Genomic DNA, 20,306 nt, shown 5'->3' with positions numbered 1-20,306 from the left:
CTTAATTTTCCTGCGGGAACCATAACCTCTGAATTCCCTGGACTTATGTGATACATGCTCAGACTGAATGTTGCATTCGAGCGAGGCCGTGCACAGAACACACATAGGCAGGAAGCCTTTCCTCCAGCACGAACACGCAGCCGCTGAGCAGCGCAGAGCAATACCACACAACAGGAAGTCAGGGATACTGGGGCCAGCTGGAACTGCGGGAAGTTTTACAGGAATCCAAAAATAGCCTCCCGAAGTTTCACAGCTGCGCTCTGGGAATCCAGGGTCCAAGAATGCTCAGTCCCAACACACTCACTCTTGCAGAACTGAACTCAACAAAGCCCTCTAGAGACAGAGGCACTGAAAGCTGAGCTTCAGCCCCCAGGGGAACTTTGAACCACTGACAATAACCGATTGATTGTAACAGTACCTTCAGATGACCCTACCCTGGAGCAGCCCCGGCCAGAGCTCTCCTTGCAGAAATGAAGAGCACGCTGTGGAATACGCACTATTATCCTGCCATATCTAGGACGTGCCTTAAGTTACGACCTTCCCTTCCACTGGGGACTTCAGTGAGTGTCCACAACAGAGCCCCAAATCCCCATCACTTGCTTCTTCCACTCACTGCAGACACGCTCAGGCCGAACGTCTGGCACTGGAGCTGTAGCAACGTTCACTGAAGCTCTTCATGTTCCATACATGCGGCCTCCCTTTTCTTTCCAGCCCCCGTCTCCGTACCCCCTCCTTCACTTCTCTTTCTCTTCCCTCCCTCAGAGATGAGGCCTCTGGTAGTTACATCATCTCTTCACGGGGGCTGGGCAGTACACTCTGAAACCCATCAATCTACTCCCATGACTATCCAAACACAGGCCAATACAGAGTCGTGGGAGGCGTCTGAGGGGCAGAAATGGCTGCCCCCAAAGTACCCCTCAACCCCAGCATAGAGAGTAAGTGACCAACCCAGAAGCTGAGTTTCATTCTCCAGCCAAGGCCCAAATGAGGAACCTAGTGTGTGACAAGGACCCAAAACGAGAAGACTGCAAAATGATTCATGCAGGACAAACTGCGTGGGCTTCTTCCCCTGAGTGTACATGGCTCTCTTTGCTCAGCTTCACAAGGCTTTATGGTGGATGTAAACGGCTGTCAGCAGTAACAGCGAGGAGACCCGAAATCTGGGTGGAAGGGCAGGGACTAATGCTCGGGACCCCCTCTCGCAGGGGAAGCCAGACACTGCTTGTGGAACTGACGTCTGCACTTTGCTGTCTCCTGGAGGCAGCTGGCACCGTGCTGGGAAGGGACGTGACTAACTTTCTGAGGGGAGCCCAGCTCCAGTCCACCGGCTGCAATGCCACTTTACCAAGTGAACAGAAGTTTGGGGATATGCCCACTGTTCTGCAGACATCCACTGTTTCGCTGCTGGTCCCTGCCTCGCCCCCAGGGCCAGCTTTGACCAAGGAAGGAAAGGCAGGACCCTCCCAAAGGAACCCCCTGGTCACAGAGCTCTGAGCAAGGCAGGCTCTGGGGGAGCCGAACTCAGATACAAGGGGGCTGGGAAAGCCCTTCAGGGACGGGAGGAGAGGTGGCTCTGAGGAAGGAGGAAAAAGCAGTGTCTAACGAAAGGATGCTGGTGCTTACCTATCAAACACTCGTCTCCTTGTTGCCTCCATCCTGGGCAGCACAGAGACCCAGAGAAGCTGCACAAAGGAAAACACAAAGGTCCGGTTACAATTCTCACGTACCTCGGTCCCTCTGCCAAAGGCTTCCCCTTCCTCTGGAGAGAGCTCGCTCTCCTGCGTGTTGGGCCACAGCTCTGAGAGAGCCACCCCACCCCAAGGACTTGAAGTGAGTCAGGAAGACCCAGGGCTCCACTTTAAAACCCAGCGGGCAGGCCTGTTTGAGAGGAAGGCAAATATCTGCAGCCAGTGACTGCAAGTCCTGGCTGACACCGGGGCTGGGGCACTCACTCGTGGGCTGCTCCGCTCCCCCCACCCTTTGGAGAATACTTTGGGGCAATTCTCCTTTTCCTCAAGGGCTGTCCAGTGCAGGGTGCTGACAGCTACAATGCAAACCAAACAAAAGAATGCAGCTGCAGGAAGTCTCAGACCCTGAGTCAACTGACGCGGGCTCACCTTATGGGGCTAAAAAGAGCAGTGTGGACACATTCCCGCTTGAGCTAGGGCCCAGGCTCTGAGACCCTCCCCAGATTTCAGACCCCAGGCTCCAGACGCCAGGCTCCAGCCCAAGCGGGAATGGCCACACTGCTAATTTTAGCCCCACAGCACAAGCCCCGTGAGCCGTGTCATAGAACCCTAGAGTTAGAAGGGACCGCAAGAGTCATCTAGTCTAACCTCCTGCCAAGATGCAGGATTTGTTGGGTCTAAACCATCTAAGACAGATGGCTACCCAGCCTCCTTTTAAAACCTCCAGGAAAGGAGCTTCCACACCCTCCCTCGCATCATTTGACCTGGGCTCTGCGACTTGTTCCACAGAGTTTTTCTTTGCAGTGTAGATGTATCGTACGCGGGTTGTCGGAGAATAAGCAAGGGATGATGCTTTCAATATGCTACCACCACTCACACCCATATCTCGGTCTCATCTGCCCCAGCTGGTGCAGCGGAACTAACCATCATGTGTCGGCATAAGATAGGGGCCTGCTGGTGTGTGAGCTTGCAAATGGCCAATCCAGACAAGCCTGAAGTGATGCTAGGTTGGGGGAAGAAGCGGGAAGAGCTGGAGAGGATACCAGCAACAGAGGGTCCACATTCTTCACAGGAAATCTTTGTCATCCACATTTCCGATTTGAAAATGGAGTTACAACGACGGTTTCATTTCTTCAAAAATCTCCATTTTGAAAAATATTCAATGGAAACTTCGGAAGAAATGCCACCTGATGCCTCGCCCAATGAAATGGGGGGTGCTTTTCCATTTTTCTGCATGGCCTGTTTTGATTGTTTAGAAAGCATGTGACTGAGTTAGCCAAAAACATCTCGTTTTCAGCATCCCCCCTTTTGAAAATGAAATACAATTTTTCTATAAAAAATTGCAAAAAAATTAAAAATTGGAGCTTTGTGGAACACATGGAGCCAAAATGTCTTCACCTGGCCCAGATCCATACAATCCTTCTATTTCTTGACCAGCTCCAGTCAGCCAAACATCCCTCCCTGCTGTCTGTCATACAGGTCTGAAGCTAGAGCCATGGTAGAGACCAGCTGCAGTGGAGAGAGCACTCTGGCTATGTCTACACTACAACAACACACTTGCAGCTGGCTCATGCCAGCTGACATGTGCTCACAGGCCTTGGGCTGTGGAGCTATACATTTGCAGCATAGAGGTCGGGGCTCGGGCTGGAGCCCAGGCTCTGAGACCCTCCCCACCTTGCAGAGTCTCAGAGTCTGGGATCCAGCCTGAGCCCAAATGTGTTCACTGCAACTTGATAGCCCCACAGGCCGAGCTCTGCAAGCCCAAGTCAGCTGACCAGCGCCAGCCGTGGGTGTTTTACTGCAATGTAGACATACCCTCTGAGTCCATACATAGTGAGAGGGATCAGTCATTTTCTGTTAGACCATGCGACAGTGACCCAGGCCTTCGTTACCAAGATGAGACTGGACTAAACTCATCTCCTGCTGTGGCCCAAACGTCACTTGCAGCTTCCACTTGTTGTTACAGAAACTGCCCCGGGAGCATTGACCTCTCACTGCTTCTAGCCTCTGTACAAGTCTTCAAGGGCACGTGGGAGCTCCAAGCAGCTGCAAGGGAGCAGCCTCCCTAACCAAACTTGGCATCTAGAAGCTGAACAAACCAGGCCATTTCAAAGCAGCCCAGCTGCTCTTTTAAGCACTAGACTGGAGTAGCCGGAGCTTCCCCTTCTGAGACACACAGGGCAGTTACTCATCTGTTGCTCTCTCAGGCAAAGTTCTGTTCTGCAGACCATGTCCGAGACCTCTCCTTTGACACACATTTGGCTGCCTTGTCACAGCTCTCATATACTGTGCGTGTGTATGAAAGTGACACAGTTGGAAATCATCAATGACGGAGAATCCACCACGACCCTTGGTGAATTTTTCCAGTGGTTAATTACTCTCACTGTTAAAAATGTACACTTTCTTTCCAGTCTGAATTTGTTTAGCTTTAGCTTCCTAATATTGGCTCGTGTTATACCTTGCTCTGCTAGGTTGAAGAACCCATTATTAAATATTTGTTCCCCATATAGGTACTTATAGACAGTGATCAAGCCACCCCTTAACCTTCTCTTTGTTAGACTAAACAGATTGAGTTCCTTGAGTCTGTCACTATAAGGCAGGTTTTCTAATCCTTTACTCATTCTCGTGACTCTTCTCTAAACCCTCTCCAATTTTTCAACCTCCTTCTTGAACTGTGGACACCAGAACTGAACACAGTATTCCAGCAGTGGTTGCATCAGTGCCAAATACAGTGGCAAAATAACCTCTCCACTCATACTGGAGATTTCCTTGTTTACGCATCCCAGTATTACATTAGCCTGTTTGGTCACAGCGTCACACTGGGAGCTCATGATCAGCTGATTATCTGCCATGAGCCCCAAATCTTTTTCAGAGTCACTGCTTCCCAGGATAAAGTCCCCCAACCTGTAAGTACAGCCTATGTTCTTAGTTCCTAGATGTATACAGTTACATGTAGGCATATTAAAATGCATATTGTTTGCTTACACCTAGCTGACCAAGTGACCCAGACTGCTCTGTATCAGTGACCTGTCCTCTTCATTTTTTACCCCAATTTTTGTGTCATTTGCAAACTTCATCAGTAATTATGTTGTCTACTTCTAGGTCATTAATAAAAATGTTAAATAGCGTAGGGCCAAGAATCGATTGCTGCGGGACCGCACTAGAAACATACCCATCTGATGACAATTCCCCATTTACAATTACATTTTGAGACCTGTCAATTAGCCTGAGTTTAATCAATTTAATGTGTGCTATGCTTATTTTATATCTTTCTAGTTTTTTTAATCAAAATGTCATGTGGTACCAAGTCAAATGTCTTACAGAAGTCTAAGTACCTTAAGTCTACACGATTACCTTTATCAACCAACTTGTAATCTCATTAAAAAGAGATACCAAGACAGTGTGACAAGATATATTTTCTATAAAGCCATGTTGATTGGCATTAATTATATTACCCTCCTTGAAATCTTTAATTGAGTCCTGCAACACTCCCTCCATTATCTTATCATGGGATCAACATCAGACCAACAGGCCTATAATACTTGGGTCATCCTGTGACCTTTTTAAACAATGGCACAACTGAGCTTTCTTCCAGTCTTCTGAAACTTCCCTGGTGCTTCCAGACTTAGTGAAAATCAAAATTAATGGTTGAGCGAGCTCCTCAGCCAGCTGTTTTAAAACTCTTGGATGCAAGTTAACTGGACCTACTGATCTGAAAAGTTTAATTTTAGTTGTTCATAGAATATCAGGGTTGGAAGGGACCTCAGGAGGTCATCCCCATACTCCTGAGACATTTGTGGACCAGAAAGAGTGTTACCATATGGTAGGATTACATCATCTGTGTTTTCCCCAAATACAGAACGGAAATATTTAATGGACACTTCTGCCTTTTCTGCTTTTTATTGATGATTCTGCCATTTCCATCTAGTAATGGACCAATACCATTTTCAGGATTCTTTTTGTTCCTAATATACTTTAAAAATTCCTTCTTATCATCCTTAACTCTGTTGGCCATAATTTCTCTGTGTGTCCCTTTGCCTCCGTTATCAATTTTTTACAATTCCTAGCTTCTGATCTATATTCATTACTCTCAGCTTTTCCATTCTTCCATTTGTTTACACACACACACACACACACACACCTGCCTTGACTCCCCCTCCTAACCAGGCCATTTTTAACCAATATGGCCTTCTTCCTCAATTGTGGCTCTTGGGCATCTAATCAAGTGATCGTAAACAATTCCCAAATATCATTCACGTTTTTCTGATTAAATTCTTCCTCCCTGATGATCTGGCTTATAATTGTTTTCAGCTTTGTGAAATAGGCCTTTTTAAAGCATACATCATTGATCTGGACTTTATTCTGTTTGCACATTAAAAATGTGCTGAAGTCATTATCACTTCTATCTAAGCTGCCGTTAGTTTTTAGTTCTGTGATCAATTCCTCTTTATCCGTCAAGACAAGGTCTAATATAGAGTTCCCCCATGTTGGATGCAACACTTTTTTCATGCACAGCTGCATACAGGGGAGGGGAAGGTCAGACCTTAAGTGTCCGAGAGAAGCCCCCAAATACAGAACAGAAATATATTGCTGTGATGATTTAAAGCCAACTGGGAAGTGTCTGTCTCCCCTCTTCCCCTTTGCCCTAGTTTGGAGGTGGGAAGAAGCACAGTCTCTAGTGGCACCAGGAGCCTCTCTAGAGCGGGTCTGAAATTTTTTCTCAAAGGAAATACTTATTAAATGCATTTTTTTCTAAATTCTCCATGAATCATTTTTCATTTTTTCAACAGAAAATATTTTCAGTTTCCAAACCCCCAAAATTTTACCAAAAACTGAACATTTTTATCAAAATGAACAAACAAAAAACTGTTTTCATTTTTTTTCAGTTAAAAATATTTTGAGAGGAAAATGTCAAGTCAGTTCTAAGTCTGTCTCTTTCAAATGCAGCAACTAAACCACAGGACCCCCCCCAGCACACCAGCGCACGGCCTGGAATGAGCTCCAGCAAACACTGAATCCCTCATGGCCAGCAGAGGAAGTTCTGCAGCTCACAGCAAAACATCAGGACCTGGACAGCTTGTTTTCATGCAGCTCAAAGACCCCTTCTGGGCTAGATCTCTAGCAGTTTACACCTCATACAAGGCAAAGGCAGTGAAGAATAAACCAACTCCAGACTAGCATCAGTTCTTTATAGCTCATCATTAACGTTGCATGGACTTTACTTATTGGATTCGACTCCTTGGTGCCAGCATCTCCACAGTAGCAGCAGGAATCTGATGTGACCTGTGCCAGCTTCACTCCTGCTCCAATTGTCAAAGCACCATGTGCAGCAGAATTCGAGGCACATATTCAAGCCTCCATTGCTGTTGGAGGAGTTAATTGTGGGATAGGCAGGACAGTGGCAGAGGTAGACACACAGGAACACATTGCCAGACTGGATCAGACGGTGTCCCGTCTAGCCCAGTGGCCTGTCTCTGACAGACACCAGTACCAGCTGCTTTAGAGGAAAGGGCAGTAAACCCCTAGTGAGCAATACTGGCCATAGGGGAACTCAGTGGATGTTTGCACTACCAATATTAATGTTAATCTGCTTTTGATTCCTGCTCAGCTCTTGGCCTTAGCAACATCTTGTGGTGGTGAGTTCCAATGGTCAATAATGCTCGGTGTAAGAGAGTATTTCCTTGTCAGTGTTAAATTTGTTGCCTTTCAATTTCATTGGACATCCCTTTGTCTGGATTTACTATCTCAAGGTCTTTCATTATTTCATATACCCCTAATATGTGCCCTCTTATTCATCTCCTCTCTAACTAAGCAGTCACAATCATTTATGTCACTCCCGTAGGGTTCTACCACCCATCACTGTAGAATCTAAAAATGAACAGCAATAGTGAAGAATTGAATGGACTTCATGGAGTTTCTGGCTCTTCTTCCTTTTCAGGATCAAACTGTCTCTGCTTGCAGCAGGGTAGTTGCTTTTCACTCACCTTTCATACAGAAGTCTCTCCCAGCCTCTGATCATATTTATCATCCATTTCTGGACACATTCTGCATCGGTGTAGCGCTTCTATTATAGTCTAGCCCTAAGGCACCTCTCTCCCCCCATTCATTGTATAGGAGCTCAGGCTTTGTGAATCGTAGTGTGTTCCTGTGATTTTCTAGGTTCCTAAAAGTTAGGCACTGTGATGCTGCACCTCAGTACCTGGGTCACTCAAGGCCCTAAGTAAGTACATCATTTTTGCAAATCTATTACCCTAATAGATTAGTGAGGCAGGATTTTCCTTTGCAGAAACTGTTCAGATTAATCCTTGTCATAGCATGGTCATGCAGATGTTTTATAATTCTACTTTTAGTTATCATTTCAGCCCGTTTTCCTGGTCTTCAAGAGAGGCTAACTGGTGTGGACCAATTTGACCCTCCACTTCTATGGGGGAGCAGATGTAGCCATATCCAGGAGGTTACTCCTTCAGTGAGGGGAATGCAGGGCTCCCATGGAAGTGTGTGCAGAAGAGAAGGTGAAAAGTTTTCTATAATTTGGATTGCCAAACCAGGCTGGATCGAAATGACAGGATCCCCATCATGACCCCAGGCAGGCGCTGATCCAGTCTGAGAAGAGGATTATCCTGATAGTCAGACTATCTCCTCATTATGCCCCCTTCTATTTGGAAAACAATACCCCCTGGATGATGTTGAACTTGCTGCATGCAGTCACTCCAGCTGTCTCCCCCCCATGGAGGATTTGAGGTTTGGGATTAATTTCCACTACCCTCCGGCTCCCAATTATTAGTTGCATTTCCCCAAAATTAATCTTGTTTTGTTATAATGAAAATTGGACTCTAATGCTAGTAGAAAACTAGAGCTAGTTCCTACCACAGTAGAATCACCCACTTCAAAGACAATGCTCCAGAAAACCCCAGTTATGGGAGAAGTTCTAACCCTAAGGAGTAGATGAAGGAACATTTTACATTTATGTCATGCCTGCTACCTCAAAAGGTTTCATTAACTTAAAGCAATATACAAACTATATAATTTATCCAGGGATCGCTCACCCACCCCGACACGCAGCCACCTCTGTGGCGGAAACGTGGCCTTGCACATAGTGCACTGCAACGCCACACAAGAGAGGAGTCAGGGAATTCAGAAGGCTGTGGAAGACTCTAGTTAAAACTGCAGAAGGAATTTAGGGATGCAGAATGGGATTACTCCAGTCCAGGTAGAATTCGGATAGGCCAGGTTTAATATCCCGACTCTGAGGAAAAAAGGCACAGGGGGTTTACAAACAACATTATTTTCCTTTTCAGAAAAAGAAAACAACAAGGCATCATAGGATCCAAGATATCAATAAGCAACTTACGGACATATGGAAGGAGCACTTGGTTAACAGAGCGTACACTCACGCAGCCACTGCCTTGATACAGCCGATAAAGATGCTATGGCACTCTAATGAGCAGAAGTGGACAGGACCTCTGCTAAACACCAAAGAGTAACAAGTGAAGGGAATATAGAGGCCTAGGGCAGGTCTACACTACAGGCCTATGTTAGGGAATGTCCATACTACCGTCCTTCTGTCGGTGGTGCACGTCCTCACCAGGAGCACTTCCACCAACTGAAGAGGGGCAGTAGGGGTTGCGGGGGGGGGCTGAGACCCAGGGCTCTCAGCTCCGTGCTGTTCCCCACCGGGAGCCCAGCTGCCCTTCTGGGCTCTTGGCTTCTCGCCTCCCAGCCAGGAGCGCAGGGTGGGGGGTACCTGGGCTTCTTGGCTCCCTGAACAGGGAGCCTTTGGGTAGCAGCCAGCATGGAGCTGAAAGACAGCCAACAGCCCATGTAAGGAATGCAGTGCCAACATGGACACTGCGTGGCCCTAACTAGACCAACATAAGCACTATGCCTCTGGCGGAGGTGGAATTATGATGTCAGTGTCGTAGGTCACTGACATCAGCGGGTCAAGGCTGTAGTGTGCACACTGACACAATTTGGTCGACATGAGGCAGCTTATGTCGACCTAACTGTGTAGTGTAGAGCAGGCCTGTGCACTGTACAGGATGACAGCATGGCATCTCCTGACCAGGTGAGACCCGGTTTTATCATGCCATGTGCATAGCCTCGGAGTCACAAAGTTAAAGGCCAGAAGGGCCCACCACATCTTCCAGTCTGACCTCCTGGATAGCAGGGGTCACCAGCCCCACCCAGCACCCGCAAACTAACCTAACAACTGAAATGAGACCAAAGTATCACAGTCCACAGGAGAGCAGACTGGTATGTGCCACAGGCAGAGAATGGGGGGACTGAGGTGCACCAGTGCTGAGATCCCTACAATGGCAGGGAAATGATTGAGAGAATCTTGGCAAGTGGCACTCCCCCACCCAACCCCCAAGGTCACTGCCAATCAGACCTGGGGGAAAATTCCTGCCTGGCCCCACAGACGGTGATCACTTAGACCCTGAGCAAGAACCAGCCAGCCAAACACCTGAGAGAGAATGCTCAGTACCACCTCAGAGCCCCGGCCCTTCCCATCCTATGTCCCTTCTCCAGCCACGGCCATTCCTGACGCTTCAGAGGAAAAAGATTTTAAAAAACCCACAGAATACATGGGGAGGGGGACAGAATCCCTTCCTGACCTCTGCTGGTCGCTGGCTGAAACCTTGAAGCATGAGCTTTAGGAACATAAGACATATACTGGAAGTGAGCCCCAGGGCTGCTGAGCCACCCCCCGACCATAAGCAACCTCGTTTTTTCTTCCTCAAGTGCTTGCTCATGTCCATTCCACATTAGGTGACTCCCAGGAAGTGTCATAGGAGCTGGGATCGGAGTTCATGGACATGCTGATTGCAACATGGCTCGACCAAACTCGGTGTCATCTCTAGCTTGCTGGGTGATGGCGTAGTGGGAAGAAAACATGTACCAATGACTAAGTCACCCCTCTGCAGATGTCCTGGATCAGGATCTGGACCAGGAACACTGCTGAGGAAGCTTGCATTCTCATAGGCTGGGCCGTCAGTATAGTCAGTGGAGGAACACACGCCTGCTTGTAGCATGTGCGGATGCACGATGTGATACAGGATGAATCCTCTTGAGCTGAAATAGGCTTCTCATCCTGTCCGCTTCCACCACAAAGAGCTGCGTGGATCTATAGAACAGTCTTGTCCTCTCAATATAGAAAGCCAGGACGCATCTAACATCTGGTGTGTGGAGACATTGCTTCTCCCTGCTCATGTGCGGTTTTGGGAAGAAAACCAGCAGGAAAATAGTCTGATTATTGTGAAACTGCAAAACCACCTTGGGAGGAACATGGGGTGAGGGCAGAGCTGTACCTTGCTCTTAAAGAAGACCGTGTACAGGGGTTCTGATGTAAGGGCCTAGATCTCTGAGACCCGCCTGGCCAAAGTGACAGCCACTAGAAAGGACATCTTCCAAGAAAGGTAAAACAAGGGGCATGTTGCCAGTGGCTCAAAGAGGGCCCTGTGAGTTTTGACAAGACCAGGTTTAGGTCCCATGGGGGACTGGGCTCCCAAATCCGAGGGTATAGTCTTTCTAGGCCCTTGATAAAACGAACAGACATCTAATGCAAAAAAAACGATCAGCCATCCACCATGGTGCATGGCCAGGTGTATTTTAACTGAAGACATTGCCAGCCCTTGCTATTTCAGATGTAGCAAATACTCAAGAATGGTCTGCAGTGACAGCCGGGCAGGTGAGAGACCTTGCTGGGAAGACCAAATGGAAAAACTCTTCTGCTTGGACAGGTATTTAGCTCTGGTAAAGGGGTTCCTGCTAGGTAGCAGCACCTGGTGGACTTGCTCGAAACAGGCCAGATTCTCAGGATTTAATCCTGGAGCTTCCAACCTGTCAGGTAGAGGGTGGTGGCGTATTTGACTATGGTCCTGTGAGATCAGGTCCAGGAGGAGAGAGAGCGGCATCGGAGTCGCTAGTGAAAGACCTAGCGGGGTAGCGAACCAGTGCTGGTGCGGCCAGGTTGGGGCTATGAGAATGACCTGCGCTCTGTCCCGCTTGATCTTCAGCGGGACCTGGCGCATAAGAGGAATGGGAGGGAAAGCGTAGAACAGGTGCCGTGTCCAAAGGACCAGGAAAATGTTTGACAGTGAGCCTGGGCTGTGGCCTCGCAGGAGCAAAATTAGTAACGTTTCCTGTTCTGTTTGGTCACAAACAAGTCTACGTGGGGAGTTCCCAATCACTGGAAAACAACCTTTACTACATTGGGGTGGAGGGACCACTCGTGGTGACTGGAGAAAGACCTGCTGAGGTGATCTGCCAGCTCGTTCGGTGCTCCCGGAAGCTGAAAAGGTGGATAAAGTGCTTTATGCAAAAGTGCTTTATGAGGTGGATCAAGTGCTTTATGCAAAACCTCCACAAGTGGATAGCGTCCTGACACAGGAAGAGCAAGCCCCTCCTTGCCTGTTGAGGTAGAACATGGCTGCTGTGTCGTCCGTGAGCACTAGCACGTTCTTGTTCACAATGTGGGGTAAGAACACCTGACAGGCCCTAGGTGAGTCCCCCATCCTAGTTCTGACACATCCGAGACTATGGATGATGAGGGCTGGGGCCGGGAGAAGGGGATGCCTGAGAGGACTGACAGAGGGTCCCTCCACCAGTTGAGGTAGGCAAGGACTGGGGCAGGTGCTGTGAGCACCGAGTCCAGGTGGTGGCGGCTTGGCGAGTACACTGAGGCCAGGCAAACTTGAAGGGGTCTGAGGCGTACTGCACTACGTATGTGCCCGCGGCCATGTGACCTAACAATTTGAGGCAAAAACGGGCCATCGTGACCGGGTGGGCCTTGACCTGCGCTGTCGATGATGCCATTGTCTGGAAGCGGGCTTCTGGGAAGAAGACCCTGGCCTGGGAGTAATCGAACACTGCTCCAATAAACTCTATCCTCTGCACATGGGCCAGGGCAGAGTTCTGTTTGTTTATAAGCAGGCCCAGTGCTCAAAAGGTTGGCTATATGAGGTGGATATTAGCCTCCACCTGGGCCTCAGACCGGCCTTTGACCAGCCAGTCATCGAGGTCTGGGTAGACTTGGACCCCTCATCTTCTCAGGAAGGCCGCCACTACCTCCATGCATTTCGCAAAAACCTGTAGGGCTGCCGACAGGCCAAACGGGAGAACCGCAAATTGGTAGCGAGTCTGGTCTACAGCAAACCTGAGAACACTTCTGCGGCCTTGGAAAAGTGAGATGTGGAAATAAGAGTCTCTCTAATTGAGGGCAGCATAGCAGTCCCCTGGATGCAGGGAGGGAAAGATGGAGGCCAGGGAGACCATGTGGAACTTCAGCTTTTTGAGGTATCTGTTGAGGTATCGCAGGTCTACAATAGGTCAGAGAGCACCCTTGGAATTAGGAAATAGCAGTAGTAAAACCCCTTCTCTCAAGTCCTGAGGAACCTTCTCCATGGCTCCCCCTCAGAGGAGGGCTGGCACCTCCTGGACTAGCAGTTGCTCATGAGACGAGTCCCTGAAGAGGGACAGGGAGAGAGGATGGAGGGGAGGAGTGGAAATATACTGGACTGTATAACCCCTTTCCACAGTGCTCAGCACCCATGGTCTGTAGTGATATGACACTGTGATGAGCTGAAGTGGGAAAGGCAGTCCGAAAACAACAAGGAGACAGGATCCAGTGACACAGCAACTGGCATAATACCCTTGGGTGTCCCATCAAAAGTTCTGCTTAACTGCCCCCCAGTATCTGGGCGGGCTGGGTAGTGATGCTGAGGCAGACGGGGGCAGTTGCCTGGGGGGTGGTAGAGCCAAGAAACGGGTGGAGTGCTGGGGCCTGAAGTGCTTCCTCAAAGCTCCAGGGCGTAGAGACCCAGGGACTTGAGGCTGGCTCTGGAGTCCTTTGGGCCATGGAGCTTTGCATACGTTTGCTCTGAGAAGAGCAAAGCACCTTCAAACAGAAGATCATGAAGGGACGGCTGGACCTCCGTCAGCAAGCCAGAGCACTGAAGCCAAGAGCACCTGCGCGTGGCCACTGCAGAGACCCTGGGTCTGGCCGCCGAGTCTGTTGCATCCAGCATGGCTTGCAAGGAAGCCCTGACTACAGACTTCCCCTGCTCCACCAGAGTGGAGAACTCCTGCCTGGACTTTTGGGGAAGCAAGTCCTTGAATTTTGACAAAGTCCCAGACCATGAAATCGTACCTCCCTGGCAATGCCAACTGGTTGGTAAAGCCCGTGTAGAATAAACCTTTCTTCCAAAGAGGCCTAGTTTCTTTGAGTCTTTTGCCTTAGGGGGTTGCTCCTTGCAGCCCTGGTCTGGAGAGGAATACAAGTACTCATACCCCTGGGCGGGAACAAAGTACTTCTTTTTGGCCCTCTTTGAAGTGGGAAGCAAGGAGGATGGGGTTTGCCACAGGGCTTTAACTGGTCCCAAGCTGGCCTCATTGAGAGGTAGAATCACCTTAGACGGGGCCTCCGCAGTCAATATCTCGACCAAGCTGTGGGAGGACGCTTTGACTACCTCCACTTCCAGCCCGAGGTTTGAGGCCATGGGGCACTTTCGCCCTTCTACCCACCAGCACCGCCAGTGACAGCTCTTGTACTGCTGGCAACAATGGTACCAAAAGCGCCAGCAAGTCTCTGGCTGCACTAAATGCCTCCAGGGAGCACAGTACTACAATTACACTGGTGCTGCACTGTCCCTCCGGTGCTGATGATGGGGACCGGACTCAACGGAGCCTACATACAGGATGGAATCAATGGTGCTGCCTGTGGAGCAGGTCGGAAGAGTGGCCAATTTAGGTCACACTCCCCTGCACTCCCCGTGTTTGGCCTTCCTTAGAGTCGGGGAATGCCATCTCTTGGCCAGCTGCTTCTTCTCAGCACCAGCGATGGGGAACAGTGCTGAGAGTCTCTCACAGCGGGAAGAGCACTCCACACTGCCACCGAGGGACTCGGTGCTGAGTCTGACCGGCCTCGGCTCCGAAGAGGGTCGGAGCACCACCTCCATCAGCAGGAACTTCAACCTGGCCTCCGGGCCCTTCTTTATACACAGCGTGAACGGACAGCAGATCTGACAGTGATCCCTGATATGGGTCTCACCCAAGCACTTTAACTGGAGAGTGGGTCACCCACAGGCATGGCCTTGACACAGAAGGCTCAGGGCTTGAAGCCCAAAGACCAAGGCATGCCCCAGTACTGGGAACAGATGAAACTCCGCTAACACAGCAAGAAGCACCAACTAACTATGTATAACCAACTAACAATAGTCCATGTAAGAAATAAAGAACTGGGCTAGAATGAAAACAGAGAGAATAGAGTAAAACAAAGACCACTCAGTACAGCCAAAACAAGAACAGTTCCAGTGACTGTCACGGGCGGTAAGAAGGAACTGAGAGGATGTGGAGTCAGCCAGACCCCTTATACCGGCGCATGAGCGCGCAGCACCAGAGGGCGCTAGAGCCAACCTGCCGGGTATCACTCAGGGAAAAATTTCCAGTGACTGTGCTTGCAGTGCACACACCTAATGTGGAATGGAACACAGATGACCAGAAGTGTACACAGTGCTCCAGGTGAGGTCTTACCAGCTCCCCGTACAATGGCATTAATACTTCAATATCTCTGCTTGAAATGCCTTGCCTGATGCAACCTAGGACCGCATTTGCTTTTTTTCACAGCTGCATCACATTGGTAGCTCAGAGTCATCCTGTGATCGACTCACACACCCAGGTCTCTCTCCTCCTCTGTCACTTCCAAATGATGAGCCCCCAGCTGGTACCAGAAATTCATATTAGACTCTAAGCGGTTGGCCTTGCACTTTGTACTATTGAATTTCATTCCATTTCTGTCACTCCAGTCTTCAAGATCATCCAGATGTTCCTGTATAACGTGCCCATCCTCCTCTGTATTGACGATGCTGAACTTTGTGTCATTAGCAAATTTCATTGTCACACTCCTACTTTTTGTACCAATATCATTACTAACAACATTGAATAAGATGGGTACCCAGACCAGTCCTGGAGGAACTCCACTAGTAACCACCACAGTGCATGGGGTGGGAACCTCCCATGATATGTATGCCTCCTTCACTGGGTTTTCTAAGTGCCACTGACATCAGGATGAGTAGATTTTAAAAGTGTACAAATCAGGTCCCTCTCAGGTAGACTAGGTGGGGGGACAGCAGCCTAGAGGGGGATGGCTGGGGGTGGGGACAAGGCACTGGAACTGGGTATGCAGGGCAGGGGGTTAGTGGGCGATCGGGGCAGAACATGGGGGAGGGGTTTTAGAAGGTTGAATAGAATGACTATTTACTAGCTGTCCCTTTCCCAGGGTGCCGCCCCCACACTCCCACCCAACCTGCCTACTGTATTTATTGTTTCTATTAGGTAGCTCCTAGAAACTCCAGCTGAGATTGTGGCCCCCTGCACCAGGCACTTCACAGACTCTGCAATAAACAGGTCTTGCCCAGAAGAGCTTCCAGTGGTTATCCGCACTGTAAAGACCAGGAAATGAGACATCTACCCATCCATCTTCCCTCCTGCCTCCACTGCCCACCAAGAGGCAGAACCAGAATAAGGCACTAAGGAGGGGAAGGGTCAAGTTCAAGGCATAGTTGACTTCGATGGTGAGGGCACCAGGTGAGATGTGGCCTCTCTACAGGGAGTGGGGAGGTGCCAGGCAGGGCTCCCTCAGGTCTGGCCTGCCCCGGAGCAGGGATTTTGTTTCCACTTCTCAAGCACTGGTTCTTTGTAACAATATGGCTATTGCTGCACCTGGAACCAGGCTCCAGGCAAGTCCCTCCCTTTGAGTGCCTCTGAAAAACAAAAGGGGGGGGGTCGTCCAGCCTGGCCGTGGTCTCTCTGCTGGCTCTTGTTGCATTTTTGGAATGAAGGTGGCTGAAGGGAGGTTGGGGGGATGGAGGGGATACTCAGTAGGTTTTTCAGAAAATTGGAGGGTTTCCCCCCTAAATAGCAAATGTGATACTTTCTATTCCCCCTGCAACAAGAAGGCCAACTCCTAAGTGAGCACATGGCTAGGATTCTGACGCCTGTTCTGGTTCATAAACTGTCTCACTCGAAAATGCGGCCTGTAATTTGAGGAGAGGGCACTGGAGCTGGGAAGTTTTGCTCAATGAGCCCATTATCCAAGCCCCTTGAGAGCCCATGAAAGGTGTGTGTTGTTCCTGTCATAGCTTGTGGACTCATTTGACCTCACAAGCCACGATACAAAAGGTGAATATATGCTCTGTCCTGAGGTAGCAGCCCACCCCCAGCATGGGCCAGGGGCTAGAAAAGAAAGGGGCTCTTCCCTCCCGCAAAGAGCAGGTCTCGGCTCCTGCCCCACAAACCAACCTGCTGCTTGAAAGTCTGGTTTGTTGGCAGTTCTTCTGACCCCCTTCCCTCCTCCCACTCCAGCCGCGTGCTGAAAATGAGACCTTGCTTCAAATCCAGTGCTGTGGAGCAGTTGGGCTTGTGAAAACAATCTGCAGCGTCAGGGATACAATCAAATGGGAGGAAGTGGTGGCCTCTAAGCAGCTGTTTGGAGAGCGAGGCAGGGACTCTAGCAACTCCCTGGACTTCCTGGGCCTTGCTAGAGGAGTCAGACGCTCTGGTGAGGCAGCTGAAGGGGAACCAGCGCCAGCCCCCTGCTTGCCAGTCCCCGTGGGCTCCAGCGCAGCTCATCTAGTGACTAGGAGAGTCAGGACATTTGGAGCCAACATTAACATCTCCTTGATTCTATACCGCTCCAGCCCACGGGCGAGCTAACTCCCAACGCCCCCCATCCAGCCCCTGCCCAAGAGTGGGCCAGTGACCCCAGAGAGGAGACTGTCTCCTCCACGCCAGGAGTCACCAATCACCATGTACACGCACGGTAAACAGGGGCAGGGCAGGATGGGCTCCTCACCAGCTCTGGTGACCCCTTTTTTTTTTTTTTTTTTTTTTTTTTTTTAAATTTTACACACGCACAATTGCTCTCCTTCCCACAGACAGCCTGCTGGGTCACATGGGCCCCAGCTCATCCTGCTACACCCCAGCCCCTGACTAGCCCCCCACCCGAGCACAGTGGTGTCAGACCCCACCGCCCCGCAGTACCACACAAAAGGGACTTTGTCTTGCAAAAAAAAAAAAGACTAGACGCTTCCATGGGGGGGGGGGGGTTGCAGAAATTCCACAGAATTGGAAAGTCCTCTTGTCTAGGAGGGTTTGTTTGCAAGAGTTTAAATCTAAAGCAGATGGAGCCTCCTTTCCACTGGGTTTTAGGTTACACTTGGGCTGCGTGTTTTCCCTCGGAACCTCGAGGCAGGGGGGACACCTGCTGTACGGGATCTCCCCAGAAATGCCAGCCCTGGGGCCGGCCCTGCGCTCCAGGGGCTGGGGCGAGCGGCCCACGGGTGCTGGTGGGGTTCGGGCTTGGCAGGGGGAAGAGGGAGCTGCAGCATCCCGAGAGCAGTAGACCACGACGGGGTTAATTCTCCAGAAAGCGGCGCTCGCTGGAAGGAGGGAGGGGAAGCCAAAGGCATGCGGAGCTCTGAGCTGGCACTCCAGACAGGGATGCCGAGAAACGTGCGACTAAAGTTACAGGCTCGGCCAGCCCGATCGTGGCAGTGGGGCCGATTCAGGTGACACCCCCCGGTCCCCCGACCCAAGGGGTTCCGGGGGCAGCTGTGCACAGATGTAGGAGTGCACAGACCCTGCCCTACCAGGTGCCCGCGGGTCGGAACCATGCCGGCCGGCCGGGGGCCGTTAGCTAGAACTGCCCCGTCTCCGTATCCACAGGCGGGACCCCAGCCACCCAAAACTTCCTTCGGAGGGGCCACTGATCCCCAGCGGCCAATGCCCCCAGCCAGAACGGGCACTCCAGCAGCTTTTGCCGCTTCGCCCAGCATTGGGGACCGCCTCCAGCAGCCCAAATCCGGGGGGCTAGGGCAGGGCCAGCGGGACCCTCGCCTCCCAGCAGCCCCTCTCGGGGGCGGGGGGGATCGCAGGGCCAGCGGGACCCTCGCCCCCAGCAGCCCCTCTCGGGGGCGGGGGGGATCGCAGGGCCAGCGGGACCCTCGCCCCCAGCAGCCCCTCTCGGGGGCGGGGGGGATCGCAGGGCCAGCGGGACCCTCGCCCCCAGCAGCCCCTCTCGGGGGCGGGGGGGATCGCAGGGCCAGCGGGACTCTCGCCCCCAGCAGCCCCTCTCGGGGGCGGGGGGGATCGCAGGGCCAGCGGGACCCTCGCCCCCAGCAGCCCCTCTCGGGGGCGGGGGGGATCGCAGGGCCAGCGGGACCCTCGCCCCCAGCAGCCCCTCTCAGGGGCGGGGGGATCGCAGGGCCAGCGGGACCCTCGCCCCCAGCAGCCCCTCTCAGGGGCGGGGGGATCGCAGGGCCAGCGGGACCCTCGCCCCCAGCAGCCCCTCTCGGGGGCGGGGGGGATCGCAGGGCCAGCGGGACCCTCGCCCCCAGCAGCCCCTCTCAGGGGCGGGGGGATCGCAGGGCCAGCGGGACCCTCGCCCCCAGCAGCCCCTCTCAGGGGCGGGGGGATCGCAGAGCCCCTCTCCAGCGGGAGGAGGCAGGCAGAGGCAGCTCTCTCCCGGGGCAGCGAGTCCCGGGCGGCGGGTTCCCGCGGCCGGGCAGGGGGCGGTGGGGCCGGGGCCGCGGCCGCTCCTACCCGCTTGCTCCGCACACGTTCCTCCCGCCGGGACGCAGCTCCTGGGCAGCTCCCCAGCTCAGCAGCAGCAGCAGCAGCGCTCCAGCCCGCCCGGGCGGAGGCAGCCCCCGGAGCCCGGCGGCCGGGCCCCCGGGCGCCTCCATCGGCGTCTCCTTTGCTCGGGCGCCGGGCGGCTGCAGCGCGGCGGCTCCTGGGCGGGGCAGCGCGGTCCGCTCTCCGGCCCGAGCGCGGCAGCCCTGGCTCCCCGGCGGCGGCTGCCTGCGGGGTCCCGGCCGGAAGCTGCAGTGCTAGAGCCGAGCTGCCCCGCCGCCGCCTCCTCCGCGCCCCTCTCGGCAGCAGCAGGAGGGCGCCCGGCCAGCCAGGAAATTCCACATTGGTTCCCCTGATCCCGGGCCAGGCTCTGGGGGACGCGGAGCCGCCGCCTCCTGCCCGCCCCGGGGCCTCCCCGCCCCGTGCCCGGCCGGGCTGCAGCTCCTCGCCCCCGCCACGGCCCTGGCCCCTTCCGAGCCCTTCTCCCTCGGGGGCACCGCGGGCGTTGGTTATTGTAGGGTCTCTTGGGAGGAGCGGGGCTGTCCCTGGGGGCCGCGATTCCTAGCTAGCGGGCGAAGGGGGTGCGGAGGGCACGGTCCGACCTCGCTGGTGTGCGGGATTTGCCCGGTGCCTTCCAGAATGACCCGGCCTTTCCCAGCCTCCCCACAGCCCGAGCGAGCCAGGCTGGGGCGAGGCAGGTCGCAGCCCATGTCCGAAGCGTGCTGGGGGGAGAGACAGGGCGGCGGCCGGTCCATTGCTGCGGAGGAGACGGCTCTTGCAGCAGCTGTGAGGGAGAGGAGCGGAGATGGCCTGTCAGGTTAGCTGTAGCCCGTCCTGCAGGGGTGGGAAAGCAAGGGCAGCTGGGACCCGATAGCAAGGGGGAGCCCACGGAGAGGTTCAAGTTCAGAGAGGGCGGAAAAGGCGCTTTGTCTAGGAGATTAGGCTGGAGAACAGACTTGGGGGGTCACTGCCAGCCGCAGATCTGGGGGG

At 52.5% G+C, this 20,306-nt stretch overlaps 1 protein-coding gene across 2 annotated transcripts in view; it reads right to left on the bottom strand.

Annotated features, from left to right (window-relative positions):
• Nucleotides 1-20,007, bottom strand: part of SCARF2 (scavenger receptor class F member 2) — a 102,019-nt gene extending 82,012 nt beyond the window's left edge. For both annotated transcript variants that reach the window (XM_037878876.2, XM_037878877.2), the window contains exons 1-2: nt 19,287-20,007; nt 1,624-1,682 (exon numbers count right to left, since the gene is read on the bottom strand). In XM_037878876.2, coding sequence (XP_037734804.1) covers nt 1,624-1,682; nt 19,287-19,429 — 202 coding nt within the window. In that variant the 5' untranslated portion in view covers nt 19,430-20,007. The remainder of the gene's footprint in view (nt 1-1,623; nt 1,683-19,286) is intronic.
• Nucleotides 20,008-20,306: the final 299 nt, after the last annotated feature.

The sequence above is a fragment of the Chelonia mydas genome, chromosome 15 (assembly GCF_015237465.2).
Source record: "Chelonia mydas isolate rCheMyd1 chromosome 15, rCheMyd1.pri.v2, whole genome shotgun sequence".
NCBI lineage: Eukaryota > Metazoa > Chordata > Testudines > Cheloniidae > Chelonia > Chelonia mydas.
This window is presented reverse-complemented; position numbering and strand designations above follow the sequence as displayed.